This window comes from Saimiri boliviensis, chromosome 1 (genome assembly GCF_048565385.1).
Source record: "Saimiri boliviensis isolate mSaiBol1 chromosome 1, mSaiBol1.pri, whole genome shotgun sequence".
Taxonomy (NCBI): Eukaryota; Metazoa; Chordata; class Mammalia; order Primates; family Cebidae; genus Saimiri; species Saimiri boliviensis.
The window spans coordinates 113,840,678-113,854,811 of NC_133449.1; the positions used below are offsets into that span (position 1 = coordinate 113,840,678).

General features: G+C 40.3%; 1 protein-coding gene across 6 annotated transcripts in view; it reads left to right on the forward strand.

Moving 5' to 3' along the window:
- CNOT1 (CCR4-NOT transcription complex subunit 1) overlaps window positions 1-14,134 on the forward strand; it is a 96,476-nt gene that overhangs the window by 71,569 nt on the left and 10,773 nt on the right. For 3 of the 6 annotated variants that reach the window (XM_039475817.2, XM_039475827.2, XM_039475825.2), the window contains exons 32-43: window positions 966-1,106; window positions 1,199-1,303; window positions 1,910-2,029; window positions 3,831-4,022; window positions 4,871-5,013; window positions 5,539-5,647; window positions 5,745-5,914; window positions 6,856-7,108; window positions 9,642-9,890; window positions 11,053-11,216; window positions 11,373-11,490; window positions 13,998-14,099. In XM_039475817.2, coding sequence (XP_039331751.1) covers window positions 966-1,106; window positions 1,199-1,303; window positions 1,910-2,029; window positions 3,831-4,022; window positions 4,871-5,013; window positions 5,539-5,647; window positions 5,745-5,914; window positions 6,856-7,108; window positions 9,642-9,890; window positions 11,053-11,216; window positions 11,373-11,490; window positions 13,998-14,099 — 1,866 coding nt within the window. The remainder of the gene's footprint in view (window positions 1-965; window positions 1,107-1,198; window positions 1,304-1,909; window positions 2,030-3,830; window positions 4,023-4,870; window positions 5,014-5,538; window positions 5,648-5,744; window positions 5,915-6,855; window positions 7,109-9,641; window positions 9,891-11,052; window positions 11,217-11,372; window positions 11,491-13,997; window positions 14,100-14,134) is intronic. The other 3 variants (XM_039475832.2, XM_039475841.2, XM_039475836.2) reach the window with 1 other exon arrangement.

Sequence of the window (14,134 nt, forward strand, 5' to 3'; positions counted from 1 at the left end):
AATTTTTTTCTTTGCCTGTATATGGCACTGGACATTACCACTTATTCTTAATAATCACCATATTTGATGTCTTCCATCATCTTAGATTGTAATTCTGTGAGGCAAAACATCGTGTCTGGTTTTGTTTTTTTTTTTGGCTCTTAAATCCTCAACACAATGTTTGACAGATAGTAGATACCCAAATATTTGTTGGTTTAAATAAAGCTTTAAAAAGGAAATACGTTATCTAACAATCTCATTTCTGCTAACGAGGAAGAAGTAGATTAAAGCTGTTTGAGAAGGCCATTATAAAATGAACTAAAGTGATTTTGCATGTGTACATACTTTCTTCAAATAATTCAGTTACTAGTTTTGACAGTCAGATACCATGGTTAATAATTCAAGTATCATGGTTAATGATTTGTTTACTGCTTTATTGATTTTTTTGTTTGTTTTTAACATTTGTTTCATGAGATATGATCTCACTCTGTAGCCTAGGTGGGAGTACATTGGTACAATTTCAGCTCACTGCATGCTCCACCTCTTAGGTTCAAGTGATTCTTATGCGTGCTTCAGCCTCCCAAGTAGCTGGGATTACAGGCATGTGCTGCCATGCCCAGCTGATTTATGTATTTATTTAGTAGAGACAGGGTTTTGCGACATTGGCTAGGCTGGTCTCGAACTTCTGGCCTCAAGTGATCTACCTGCATTGGCCTCCCAAAGTGCTGGGATTACAGGCATGAGCCATCATGCCTGGCCTACTTTATTGATTTTAAGGCATATTCACAGTAAGCTGATAAGGTGTATAGGGTATTTTTATCTTACAAGCGAGGAAGCAATTAAGACTATTTCAAGATCACAGCTGATTTATAAGTAGAGCCATAATTTAAAATGCATTTGCCAAATGCACTGCATTTTCTGCTATCCTGTCTGTCCACATCAACTTTCAAGTCTTTTTCCTTCTATTTCCCCCTCCCCATTAATAGACTGCTTCCCCACAACAAAGGGAGATGATGGATCAGGCAGCTGCTCAATTAGCTCAGGACAATTGTGAGTTGGCTTGCTGTTTTATTCAGAAGACTGCAGTTGAAAAAGCAGGCCCTGAGATGGACAAGAGATTAGCAACTGTAAGTGTTTAGAATTTGCCTTTTAAGATTTTCTTTTTTAATTTAAGGAAGTGCCTTATAACAAGAACCTCAGTGACTTTTTTTGTTTGCAGGAATTTGAGCTGAGAAAACATGCTAGGCAAGAAGGACGCAGATACTGTGATCCTGTTGTCTTAACTTACCAAGCCGAACGGATGCCAGAGCAAATCAGGCTGAAAGTGAGAACTGGGGCTCTGTCTCTGTCCGCCCCATCTTTGCTTTATTTTTAATGGTCTTGTTGATTGAACTCCTTAATGGGACTAGGACAGCAGGGTTAAATGTTGTTTATGAGAAAACATCTTAACTTGATAGCATTTCACTTAATAGCTGCCTGTGGAGCAGGTATGAAATAGCTCTAAATGCCCCTGCTTCTCCAAAGTTGTTGAAGTGCTACTACTGTTAGAAGTCCACGTACCTGCTAGTGTTCATGTTTCCCAGCTTGGGCTTCTCACATTAATAGTTGCTTATTATTCCCGATGAGACAGTGAGAAATCTGATGTTTACCATCTCCAAGGGAGAATTGCACTGGCATCGTCCCATATGAGGCATTTTCCAAGAGAAACAAATAATTTATAAATGAGGGTGACTCTTAGCAGGATTCAGGGAACTGGGAAGCCCTCTTCTGAACTGCATTTGTGTGTGCATGCATGCTTAATCATGCTGTTATATGTTGTAATGATTCTTGTGTCCCTGTGCCTACCCACCCACATGCAGACTTCCACTTCCAAAACAATTTCTTTTGATTGTTGAGCGAATTCTGTCAAAATAGGTTTTCTTCTTTCAAGGTTGGTGGTGTGGACCCAAAGCAGCTGGCTGTTTATGAAGAGTTTGCACGCAATGTTCCTGGCTTCTTGCCTACAAATGACCTAAGTCAGCCCACAGGATTTTTAGCTCAGCCCATGAAGGTAAATGTGTATTAGATTAAATTGAGTGTTTTACCAATTAATTTAAATGTTTTTGACATTTAATAGATTTTTCTACTTGCTTCCTCGGAGCATAATTTACAGGAAAAAATACCCATAGTTGTTGAGTTGTAGGTATTCTTTGTGTCCAATTAAGTATGTCATATAGGGGATTAAGGGAAAAATTGAAATGGGTGGTTTAACATTGTTTGGGGAAATTAGGGGAATTCGCATGGTAACATCATAACTTCCTGTCTTTTTTTAAATTATTTTTTTGAGACAGGGTCTTTCTCTGTCACCCAGGCTGGAGTGCAGTGGCATGATCTTAGCTCATTGCAACCTCCACTTCCCAGGCTCAAGCGATCCTCCCACCTCAGCCTCCTGAGGAGCTAGGACTACAGGCATGTGCCACCATACTCAGCTTATTTTTGTATTTTTTATAAAGATGAGGTTTTGCCATGTTGCCCAGGCTAGATTTGAACTCCTGACCTCAAGTGATCGCCCACCTCAGCCTCCCAAAGTGCCGGGATTACAGGTCTGAGCCACTGTTCCCTGCCTTTCCCTGCTTTTTAAATAAAAGAATTTCCTAAAATTTTCAAAGGTGTTTACAGAAAACTTTGAAATATAGGGAAAAAACATTTTCCCCCTGAACCAATTGAGAGTATGTTGCTGACCTGGTGTCCCCATCACTCCTGAATCCTTTGGTTTGTATTTGTTTACAAAACATTTTTTCTGTGTGACCGTGGTACAACTCTTGAGCTCAGAAATGAATACTAATACCTTACTCCATCTAATTAATCCACAGACCTCATTGAAGTTTCACCAAGTGTCCCAGTAATGTGTACTAAAAGACTTTAGAATTTCACATTGCTTCAGTTGTCGTATTTTTTAAGTCTCTCTCAGTTCTAGCTGGTATAGATAACTTTTTTTTTTTTTTTTTATCGTTCATGACCATAACACTTTTTTTTTGAGACGGAGTTTCGCTCTTGTTACCCAGGCTGGAGTGCAATGGCGCGATCTCGGCTCACCGCAACCTCCGCCTCCTGGGTTCAGGCAATTCTCCTGCCTCAGCCTCCTGAGTAGCTGGGATTACAGGCACGCACCACCATGCCCAGCTAATTTTTTGTATTTTTAGTAGAGACGGGGTTTCACCATGTTGACCAGGACGGTCTCGATCTCTTGACCTTGTGATCCACCCGCCTCGGCCTCCCAAAGTGCTGGGATTACAAGCTTGAGCCACTGCGCCCGGCCCATGACCATAACACTTCTGAAGATTATAGGCTAATTATTTTCTAAATGGTTTGATTTGTTAATCCAGTGTATTCTCATGACTAGATTCAGGTAATGCGTTTTTTGAAAATAGGAATAACTCAGAAGTAATCCTGTATTCTTACTCTGTCCTATCAGGCTTTGACAGTTGGACTGAGTATTATGTTTTTCACGATTTGGAATACTTACTTTCTTAGGATGTACAGGTCTTTGTAGATGGTACAGGTGGTGCTGCCCTCAGTCTGTCTCATTATTACTGATGATCTCTTCGATCACTTGATTATGCTGCTGTCTGCCAGGTTTTTCTGTCTCAAATGAAACACCTCTTCCCTTTTGCCTGCCTTGTACTGCCCCATCTGATGGTATTAATACTGAATAGCTCAGGAAGAAGGAATGGAAGAAGTCCTCCATGTTTGAATGTCAAAATAAGAAAAAGGGAGTAAACATACTAATAGACCTGTATTTAATACATATGTCAATAAAAAAACCTTAACATTCTTTTGTCTCTTGTTGGTTGTTTCCTTCTGTAAAACAGCAAGCTTGGGCAACAGATGATGTAGCTCAGATTTATGATAAGTGTATTACAGAACTGGAGCAGCATCTGCATGCCATCCCACCAACTTTGGCCATGAACCCTCAAGCTCAGGCTCTTCGAAGTCTCTTGGAGGTTGTAGTTTTATCTCGAAACTCTCGGGATGCCATAGCTGCTCTTGGATTGCTCCAAAAGGTTGGTTCTTAAGTTATTACTTGTAGAAAATGCTAGGTGTGTAAACGTTTAGTGACTTGCACCACCATCTGCATATTTATGCAGTTACGTTTAAAAATTCATAATATAAATCAAGTTCTATAAGTAGGTGATTTTTTTTTTCCCCAGTGTAGAATGCAGTCATGGAAGTTTTGAATGATAAAGTTGGAAATCTTTATATTTTTCTTAAAGATATTTCAGAAATGTAATTTTTAGAACCTTTAAAAGCTAGTGCTTGAGAGAGAGCGAGAGAGAGAGAGTGTGTGTGTGTGTGTGTAAGAGACAGGGTCTCTCTCTGTCACCCAGGCTTGAGTACAGTGATGTGATCATGGGCTCAAGTGAGCTTCCCACATCAGCCTCTTGAGTAGCTGGGATTACAGGTGTGCACTGCCATGCCAAGCTAATTTTTAATTTTTTTTTGTGGAGACAGGTCTTGCTTTGTTGCGCAGGCTATTCTCAAACTCAAGTGGCCCTCACGCCTAAACCTCCCAAAGTGTTGGGATTATAGGCGTGAGCCAGTGAGCCCAGCTGCTCTTTAGATTTTCAGGGACAAGTTGATCCAAGAATTTGGATCAGGATAGGTAGGGAGCCTTGGGTTTTAACTATAGCAGAGCTTTTTATGGAAATAAAGAACACAAAATGAACTTAACTAGATAGAATTTAGAGTGTGTGTGATAGGCAACTGAAAAGGATGTTTGGAGAGTGGAAAGGACAGTCTTGAGGCTTTGGAAGGTATTTGGTAGTGGGCATTGAGATTTGATTTCTGGCTGTGATAGTTGGGGCTGAGCACTGTATTTTCCATGGTTTTGAATGCTTTCTTTCTCTCATAGGCTGTAGAGGGCTTACTAGATGCCACAAGTGGTGCTGATGCTGACCTGCTGCTGCGCTACAGGGAATGCCACCTCTTGGTACTAAAAGCTCTGCAGGATGGCCGGGCATATGGGTCTCCATGGTGCAACAAACAGATCACAAGGTCAGTAGCCATCTTGGAAAAGTCGTGAGTGTTGGACTACGATCACCTTTCGACATAGATAGCACTGTTTATGTCCAGGGGTTTCCCTTATTTCTAATAGGTAGATGGGAGGGACACTTGGACTTTCTACTTCTGAGAGGTGAGAATTCTTAAGTAGTTATTTTCCATCTGGTCTCTACCTTCTCATGCTGGATATAGAAAAAACCAGTACCTTGTTTTGGGGAATAAATTGTAGGTCATTGTTTTAAAAGGTTTCAGTGATTTCTCAGAAGTGGTATTCATGTATAAGTACTTTAATTTCTTAAATGGAATCCTCTGTTTCCTAGGATTTGAAAGCAAAACCTGGGCTATCTGTTCTGTTTAATTACCGGCTGTTTTTAAATATGGACACTGATTTGCAGTTGAATCTCAAGGCATTCTTAATTTGGAACAAATTCCCATTGAGTAAAACGAGCACTTTATTTTATACAGTATAGCCATATTGTATAAAGGTTAGGTGAATAAAGACATTTGAACTTTTTCTAGGTGCCTAATTGAATGTCGGGATGAATATAAATATAATGTGGAGGCTGTGGAGCTGCTAATTCGCAATCATTTGGTTAATATGCAGCAGTATGATCTTCACCTAGCACAGGTATGGAAGGAATTTACTTGCAAGGACAAAAGGACTCCAGGAAGTATGTTTGCTCTTAAGTTTTTTCCCTCTTAAATTGTGTTTTCTGTGTTGCCAGTCAATGGAGAATGGTTTAAACTACATGGCTGTGGCATTTGCTATGCAATTGGTGAAAATCCTGCTGGTGGATGAAAGGAGTGTTGCCCATGTTACCGAGGCAGATCTGTTCCACACCATTGAAACCCTCATGAGAATTAATGCTCATTCCAGAGGCAATGCTCCAGAAGGGTGAGGATGAAATGCTTTGAGATCCCTGTGCATTTAGTAGTCTCCTAGTATCTTTAGGAATGAATGTGCAGACTTACTAAGATTACTTGTTATAACTGCTTTACCAACAAGCTGTGGGTGAGTAGCTTTGGTAAGGGCAAAAGCTTAATTTACTGCCAAGCCTTTTTGGCGTAGAGCAGTACCTATGGTACTAGACTTAGTGTCAGAGTCCTGTGTTTAAGCCCTGGTCATGCCACTTAAAAGCTTTCTGATTTTAGGCAAATTGACTTAACCTTCCTTAAACTTTTTTTTTTTTTTTTTTTAAAAGACAGAGTCTCACTTTGTCACCAGGCTGGAGTGCAGTGGCGCAATCTTGGCTCACTGCAACCTCTGCCTCCTGGGTTCAGGCGATTCTCCTGCCTCAGCTTCCTGAGTAGCTGAGACTACAGGCACGTGCCACCACGCCTAGCTAGTTTTTCTAAAGAGACTTTTTCACCATCTTGGCCAGGGTGGTCTTGATCTCTTGACCTCGTGATCCACCCGCCTTGGCTTCCCGAAGTGCTGGGATTACAGACGTGAGCCACTGTGCCCTGGCAACCTATTCCTTATATAAAAAGGAAATAATTTCTCAAAGAATGATTGAAAATGAAGAGACGTAACCTAAAGAAAGCATGGTACATAGTAGGCAAGCAGTGAATATTTATTGACTCTGAATATCAGCTTCATTTCAGTGAACACATATTTTGGGCAAGAATTAGCTTAACTGAGGGCAGTCATTTGCATGTTACGTGCTCATAAGCAGATAAGAAGAGACCAAGGATAGTTTTATTTCAGTGTGGAAGTGGTAACGTGAAGTGGTAAACCACTCTTATGGTTGCTGATAAATGAGTAAATTATCCATCCGTGTCTGTAAAATCACAACTATGAGTAGACTGATTTTTACCATGGATTTATTGTATTAGATTGCCCCAGCTGATGGAAGTAGTGCGATCCAACTATGAAGCAATGATTGATCGTGCTCATGGAGGCCCAAACTTTATGATGCATTCTGGGATCTCTCAAGCCTCAGAGTACGATGACCCTCCGGGCCTGAGGGAGAAGGCAGAGTATCTTCTGAGGGAATGGGTGAATCTCTACCATTCAGCAGCAGCTGGCCGCGACAGTACCAAAGCTTTCTCTGCGTTTGTTGGACAGGTAGAGCTTTTGGAAAGAAAGGTGCTTTTTATTCAACATAAGTAGGGTGTGATGCCTCCAATATTAAAGCTCAGTATTACATCCCTGTGGTCAGTTACTTCCATACTCATGCAAATAAAAAATGTCATCATTATATGGTCAAATTATAGCCTGTTTTCTCATGGTTAATCACTAAGCAGTAAAGTCAACGTTTCCTGCCCATTCTTGGTTTTGTATATTCCATTTCAGTTGTCACAGCTACAAAGTACAATGGGTCAGATAATGAATAATGAAACTGCCAAATGTAATTTTACTAGCACTGATGGGACTGTGGGCTAATAAATATGTAAAATTCTCAAAGTAGCCCACATTAAAACAAAAAAAGATAAAACAAAATGCTTAACTATTTAAGTGGTAGAGTTTTAAGGTATTTTCTAGTTTAAGTATCTATTTAAACATAGTGACTTTTTTTGGGAAAATAATTTCTAGTATTTCTTTTCATTAGATTTAATGCAAATTGGACTTTGAGTTAAAGTGTTAAGGGAACAAAGCTCCTAGCTGAAAATCAGGTTTGGCAGGAATGTTTGTGAATAGGAAGAACAGAAAAAGGGAGCCATAGTACCATTTAGCATTCTGTTTTTGATTGTCGCTGGCTCCTTTCAGCGACTCTGAGAGAATTAGACCCATTGAGTCCATGTGTCCCAATTATAACTTGGCAAGAGTGGTACTTTAACTGAATTGACCTTGGAATTTCCTTTATTAGAACTGTTGTAATTTTTTTTTCCAGGGTGAGTTGTCTGCTTATTTCTGCAGATTGACTGTTATATTTCTTCAAACTGAACCCAAAATTTAGGTATATTGCTAAATAAAGGTGACAAATTAGGTCTGTTTTCAAATTAATGACGATTGAATGTGGAAGGGCTGACTTGAATTCTAAAAGTTACTTGAAATTGGATTTACTTTTCAAAGTGAATGTTAACTTGGTAAATTATACTGAGTATATTTCTCCCCTGAAAGAATCCAGGGAATTACAAAAAATACCCTACCGAAAAGCTGTTACTACATGTTTAGAGTCTCATTTATAATTTGAAAGGAAGAAATTGGAATCCATTGGTCTTTGTGACCATTGCTTATTTCATGGGTATGGATGTGGCACCTGTCTCTGCCCTTACTATTGGCTTATTTGCTCTCATTTCTTCTTTCTCTTGAAAAAGAGTATATTACACTTTTCTGTTCTGTATCCTTTTGAAAATTCTTTCTTGTGCTCCTCCTTGATCACAGCACTCTGTCCTTATTCCTCCCTCTCTGTTAGTTTTTCAGATACCAATGTAGACAAAAAGTCCCTTTGCCATGCTGCCATTCTGTCCCAGCAAGGGTACAATATTATCATAGTCTTAACCAGTTCAGTTGTCTTAACTGCTTATCAGAGACAGTTGTTTCAAAAATTTCAAGATAACCTTGAATTTTTTTTTCTTAGCTTGGTTTCTTTCTTCAGTGAGTACTGACTTGTTCTTTGTCTGTAGCCTTAAAGTATATTTCACTGTTGTCTTTTTTTTTTTTAAAGGGGTGATGGGAACTAGCCAAATAACAATCCCGTCATGCTTCAGTTCTAGTGCATATGTCATATAATTTCTAATTTTTCCTTTCTTTCTTTCTTTCTTTCCTTTTTTTTTTGGAGACGGAGTTTCGCTCTTGTTACCCAGGCTGGAGTGCAATGGCACCATCTTGGCTCACTGCAACCTCCGCCTCCTGGGTTCAGGCAATTCTCCTGCCTCATCCTCCTGAGTAGCTGGGATTACAGGCATGTGCCACCATGCCCAGCTACTTTTTTTTTTTTGTATTTTTAGTAGAGACGGGATTTCACCATGTTGACCAGGATGGTCTTGATCTCTTGATCTCTTGACCTCGTGATCCACCCGCCTCGGCCTTCCAGAGTGCTGGGATTACAGGCTTGAGCCACCGCGCCTGGCCTTTCCTTTCTTTTAAATAACTTGCATTTCCCACATTATTTTAACTTAATATAACATTTCATTACATTAAAAGACTAGATTTGTACATATTTCCATTTGGTACTTATCTATTGTACAAATTATTGATTTTTCTGGGGGTAGCTTGTTGTAGTTTTAAAAGCTTTGTTATTGGTTAAATGAGTTTGTGGAAATTATCTTCAAATCCTGGAGAAGTAAATTATCTTAAATTCTGTGAGAAAGTAAAATAGATGTAATTTAGTCTCCTCCTTGGAGTTCACAATGTCTTGATATGATTTAGAGAGTTACTAACAGTTGATTTTATTTGCATGGTTAATTTTCCACATTATTTTGTGGTGACCTGATCCAAATTGCCATGATATTATCTGTCGGTTTCCATCTTCTCTCTTCTAAATTAAACTTAAAACTGGAGAAATTCTGTCATGGCACCTTAATGAAAATAATTCTCTTGATGACACATTTTTTACAATGTAAGAATTAGAAATATGACAGTAGGAACAGAGAGTATATCTTTTAACATGACAATTAAAGGTATATGAAGTTTGTGTGTGTTATCTCATTGTGTCTGTTTTTTGTTCCCGTGGTAGATGCACCAGCAAGGAATACTAAAGACTGATGATCTCATAACACGGTTCTTTCGTCTGTGTACTGAAATGTGTGTTGAAATCAGTTATCGTGCTCAAGCTGAGCAGCAGCACAATCCTGCTGCTAATCCCACTATGATCCGAGCCAAGTGCTATCACAACCTGGATGCCTTTGTTCGACTCATTGCACTGCTCGTGAAACACTCAGGGGAGGCCACCAACACTGTCACAAAGATTAATCTGCTGAACAAGGTCTGAAATCTTTTCTTGCCTTAGTCTTGGTCTACATCTCTGGGGTGTTTTTTTTTTTTTTAATTCTTCTTTCTTTTTGAGAGAGTATCACTGTGTCACCAAGAATGGATGCCTCCCAAGTAGCTGGGAATACAGGCATTAGTCGTGATGTCTAGAATGTTCTAGTTTTAGTAGAGACAGGGTCTCACCATGTTGCCCAGGCGGATCCCAAACTCCCGGCCTCAAGTGATCTGCTTGCCTGGGCTTCTGAAGGTGCTGGGATTACAGGCATGAGCCACCATGCCTGCCCATATCAGTGGTTCTTAATCCTATTGGGGCCAACCCTTCCTCAAAACATTTTGTTGATGGCTTTTTTCTGTTCTTGAATTAAATTTGTAGGTAATACATAAAGATATCCGCCATGTCTTAGAATATTGTGCCTTAACTGAAATATAAAAAGAAAGAGATCATAATATATTTCAATATGTTAATACTTGGTATTGACTGTAATACAAATTTGCCTTATACACAGAATCACTGTGAGTGGGTGGCTAGAAGTGCCTCCTGCTGATAGACTGGCAGCTCAAGTACACGAGTGAAATTAGTCATTGGCTTGATTTACACAGCAGAGTTCCTGGACATTCGAATATTTAAACAGTACAAAATAATGTGTAAAAATGGACTTTGATTTTGGATTTTGGAAATTAAGAGATGTGTTCTTCAAGTCCCTTACTGTTCAGTGGGCAAGTCAAGTGGAAGGGGAATCTCTGCAACCTAACAGCTTACTGCCCCCTACCTACTAAATGTCAAGACAAGTGTAAATTATTGCCACATGTCAACTTCATGCCAGACCAGAAGAATTAGATTGTTATATTCTGTTAACATGGTGAAATATAAGGGGCCTTGCTGATTTCTAGAGCTGAAGAAAAACCATTGGCCATTGGTGGCAAATGTTCAGGTGTGGTCCAAGGCTGTTGAAATTCCGAGAAACACACAAAACACTGAAGGCTGAGTAAAACCAATTTATGGCCCCATCGGCTACCAGCATGTAATTTTGTATTCAGATATGCATATATGCATTCCTTTTTATTGGGTTTAAGAATACAAAGTTTAAAAAGCATGACTTCAAAGTGGTGAGTGAATTATTGAATGATTAATAAGCTGTAATTTGTGTTTTATATAGGTCCTTGGTATAGTAGTGGGAGTTCTTCTTCAGGATCATGATGTTCGTCAGAGTGAATTTCAGCAGCTTCCCTACCATCGAATTTTTATCATGCTGCTTTTGGAACTCAATGCACCTGAGCATGTGTTGGAAACCATTAATTTTCAGACACTTACAGCTTTCTGGTGAGTATTGTGTTTGAGATTTCGTGTTAAGGTTTGCTGGATTAATGTAGTAAAATTTTAGGAGTAGAACCCTTGAGCACTTTGAGCCTTCATTCATGTGCTGTTCACTGTTTTTAAGTTGGATTGTGCTTCTGACTAAGGTTTTTCTTCTTTCAGCAATACATTCCACATCTTGAGGCCTACCAAAGCTCCTGGCTTTGTATATGCCTGGCTTGAACTGATTTCCCATCGGATATTTATTGCAAGAATGCTGGCACATACGCCACAGCAGAAGGTGTGGCTGCAGTTTATCTCCTGTATAAGACTATACCTGGGCTTTTCAGCACTGCCTATAGATTTCTATTAGCATTTAGTAGTAATTGTACTTCTTCCAAACTTAGTTGGGAGTTCTATTTATTGTTCACTCAAGTCTTGAGAGAGTTTTAACCAAGTACTTGACTACCTCTGCCTGAAAGCCATTCCTCAATGATTAGGTGTTGCTGCTTCAACTCAGTTGTGGGCCACCTGTGTCAGTCTCTCAAGGTTTTATTTATTTTTTTCCTTTCTTTCGCTTAAAATGTTTTGCTTCCGTGTGCACAGAATGATTTATATATTTGTCAGTTAAGGGGTTTTTTTTAGGGGGATGGGGGAAAGGGTATTGTTTTTACATATTTAGAGATGGAGTCCTGCTCTGTTGCCCAGGCTAGAGTGCAGTGGTGCAATCTCGGCTCACTGTAACCTCCACCTCCCTGGTTCAAGCACTTCTGCCTCAGCCTCCTGAGTAGCTGGGATTACAGCCGCCTACCACTGCGCCTGGCTAATTTTTGTATTCTTAGTAGAGATGGGGTTTCACCATCCTGGCCAGACTGATCTCGAACTCCTAATCTCGTGATCCACCTGCCTTGGCCTCCTAAGGTGTTGGGATTTCAGGTGTCAGCCACTGTGTCCTGCCAGGTGTTTTTTTTAAAGTTAAAATCTATGTGTGCCCTCCTAAATATCTGAATAAATTTCTGGGTAATAGGGCTCTGGAGCTTGTTGGTTTTATAGATTCTCACTCTAAATGCTGAAGTTCTCACACTAAGGTTGAAGTCTACCGGACTACTTTATTTTGAAGGATTATGATCAAGTTCTATTAAAGAGTTCTTAATTTAATTGGTAATACAACACAGTTAACATGAGAAGTTTTTTTTCCTCCCATCTTGGAATTAAATTGGCAAATGAATACTGCAGAAACTACCATTCTTTGGCCCTTCAGATCAGAAGAAATGTGACTGCTATGTAATATGGAGGGAACTTGACAAAAAAGGGAAGGTGAAATAGCCCTTAAATCAAGTTGGTTTTCTTTGGTGGAGAAAAGCATTCTAGGAGGAAGAAACACAACATATGAAATACAGTTATCCAATAATTAATTGTATGGTTGGGAAAGGGTGAGCAAGCCAACTTTGTCTGAAAATAGAGGACTCATGTTGTGGACTCAACAAGGTTATTTGCCAAGAGTTGGGTTGCAAGAGGGAGAAGAAATGATTGAGACTCAATAAGGAATTAAGAAAACAGATTTCTTGTTAGTTTCTGCAAGTTGACTATTTTGTGTTCTATCAGAAGTTTCCTCAAGGTTTCATCCTCTCTCTTTTAAAATTTTGCTACAAGTACACAGGGACCATTATGTCTTGAAATCTCTGGAGCCAGTTGTTTGTTTCAACTATTATTTTTCACTATTTTCATAATAACTTAGGTCCTTTTTTGAGACGGAGTTTCGCTCGTTACCCAGGCTGGAGTGCAATGGCGCAATCTCGGCTCACCGCAACCTCCGCCTCCTGGGTTCAGGCAATTCTCCTGCCTCAGCCTCCTGAGTAGCTGGGATTAGAGGCACGTGCCACCATGCCCAGCTAATTTTTTTTGTATTTTTAGTAGAGACGGGGTTTCACGGTGTTGACCAGGATGGTCTCGATCTCCTGACCTCGTGATCCACCCGCCTCAGCCTCCCAAAGTGCTGGGATTACAGGCTTGAGCCACTGCGCCTGGCAACTTAGGTCCTTTTAAATCCCAATCTCTCTTTTTTTTGAGATGGAATTTCACTCTTGTTGCCCAGGCTGGAGTGCAACGGCATGATCTCGGCTCACTGCAACCTTCGCCTCCCAGGTTCAAGCAATTCTCCTGCCTCAGCCTCCCAGCTGGGATTACAGGTGCCTGCCACCACGCCCGGCTAATTTTTTGCGGTTTTTTTTTTTTTTTGAGACGGAGTTTCGCTCTTGTTACCCAGGCTGGAGTGCAATGGTGCGATCTCGGCTCACCGCAACCTCCGCCTCCTGGGCTCAAGCAATTCTCCTGCCTCAGCCTCCGTAGTAGCTGGGATTACAGGCACGCGCCACCACGCCCAGCTAGTTTTTTGTATTTTTAGTAGAGATGGGGTTTCACCATGTTGACCAGGATGGTCTCCATCTCTCGACCTCGTGATCCACCCACCTCGGCCTCCCAAAGTGCTGAGATTACAGGCTTGAGCCACCGCACCCGGCAATTTTTTGCGTTTTTAGTAGACGTGGCTTCACCATGTTGGCCTGGCTGGTCTTGAACTCCTGATCTCAGGTGATCCACCCACCCGCCTCAGCATTCTAAAGTACTGGGATTATAGGCGTGAGCCACTGTGTCCGGCCTTTAATGCCAATCTTTAGTAGAGGTACACCGTTACTATTCTCTACTTACATTAGCATGAAGAAAATAAGTCAGTGTAGCTGCTTGGGTGACTTCTAATGGTTGAAAAACAGCTGAGTATGATTATGACTCATGTAGATTTCTTTCTTTCAGGGGTGGCCTATGTATGCACAGCTACTGATTGATTTATTCAAATATTTAGCGCCTTTCCTTAGAAATGTGGAACTCACCAAACCTATGCAAATCCTCTACAAGGTAATTAACTTGGATTTATTATAAATTAAAATAAC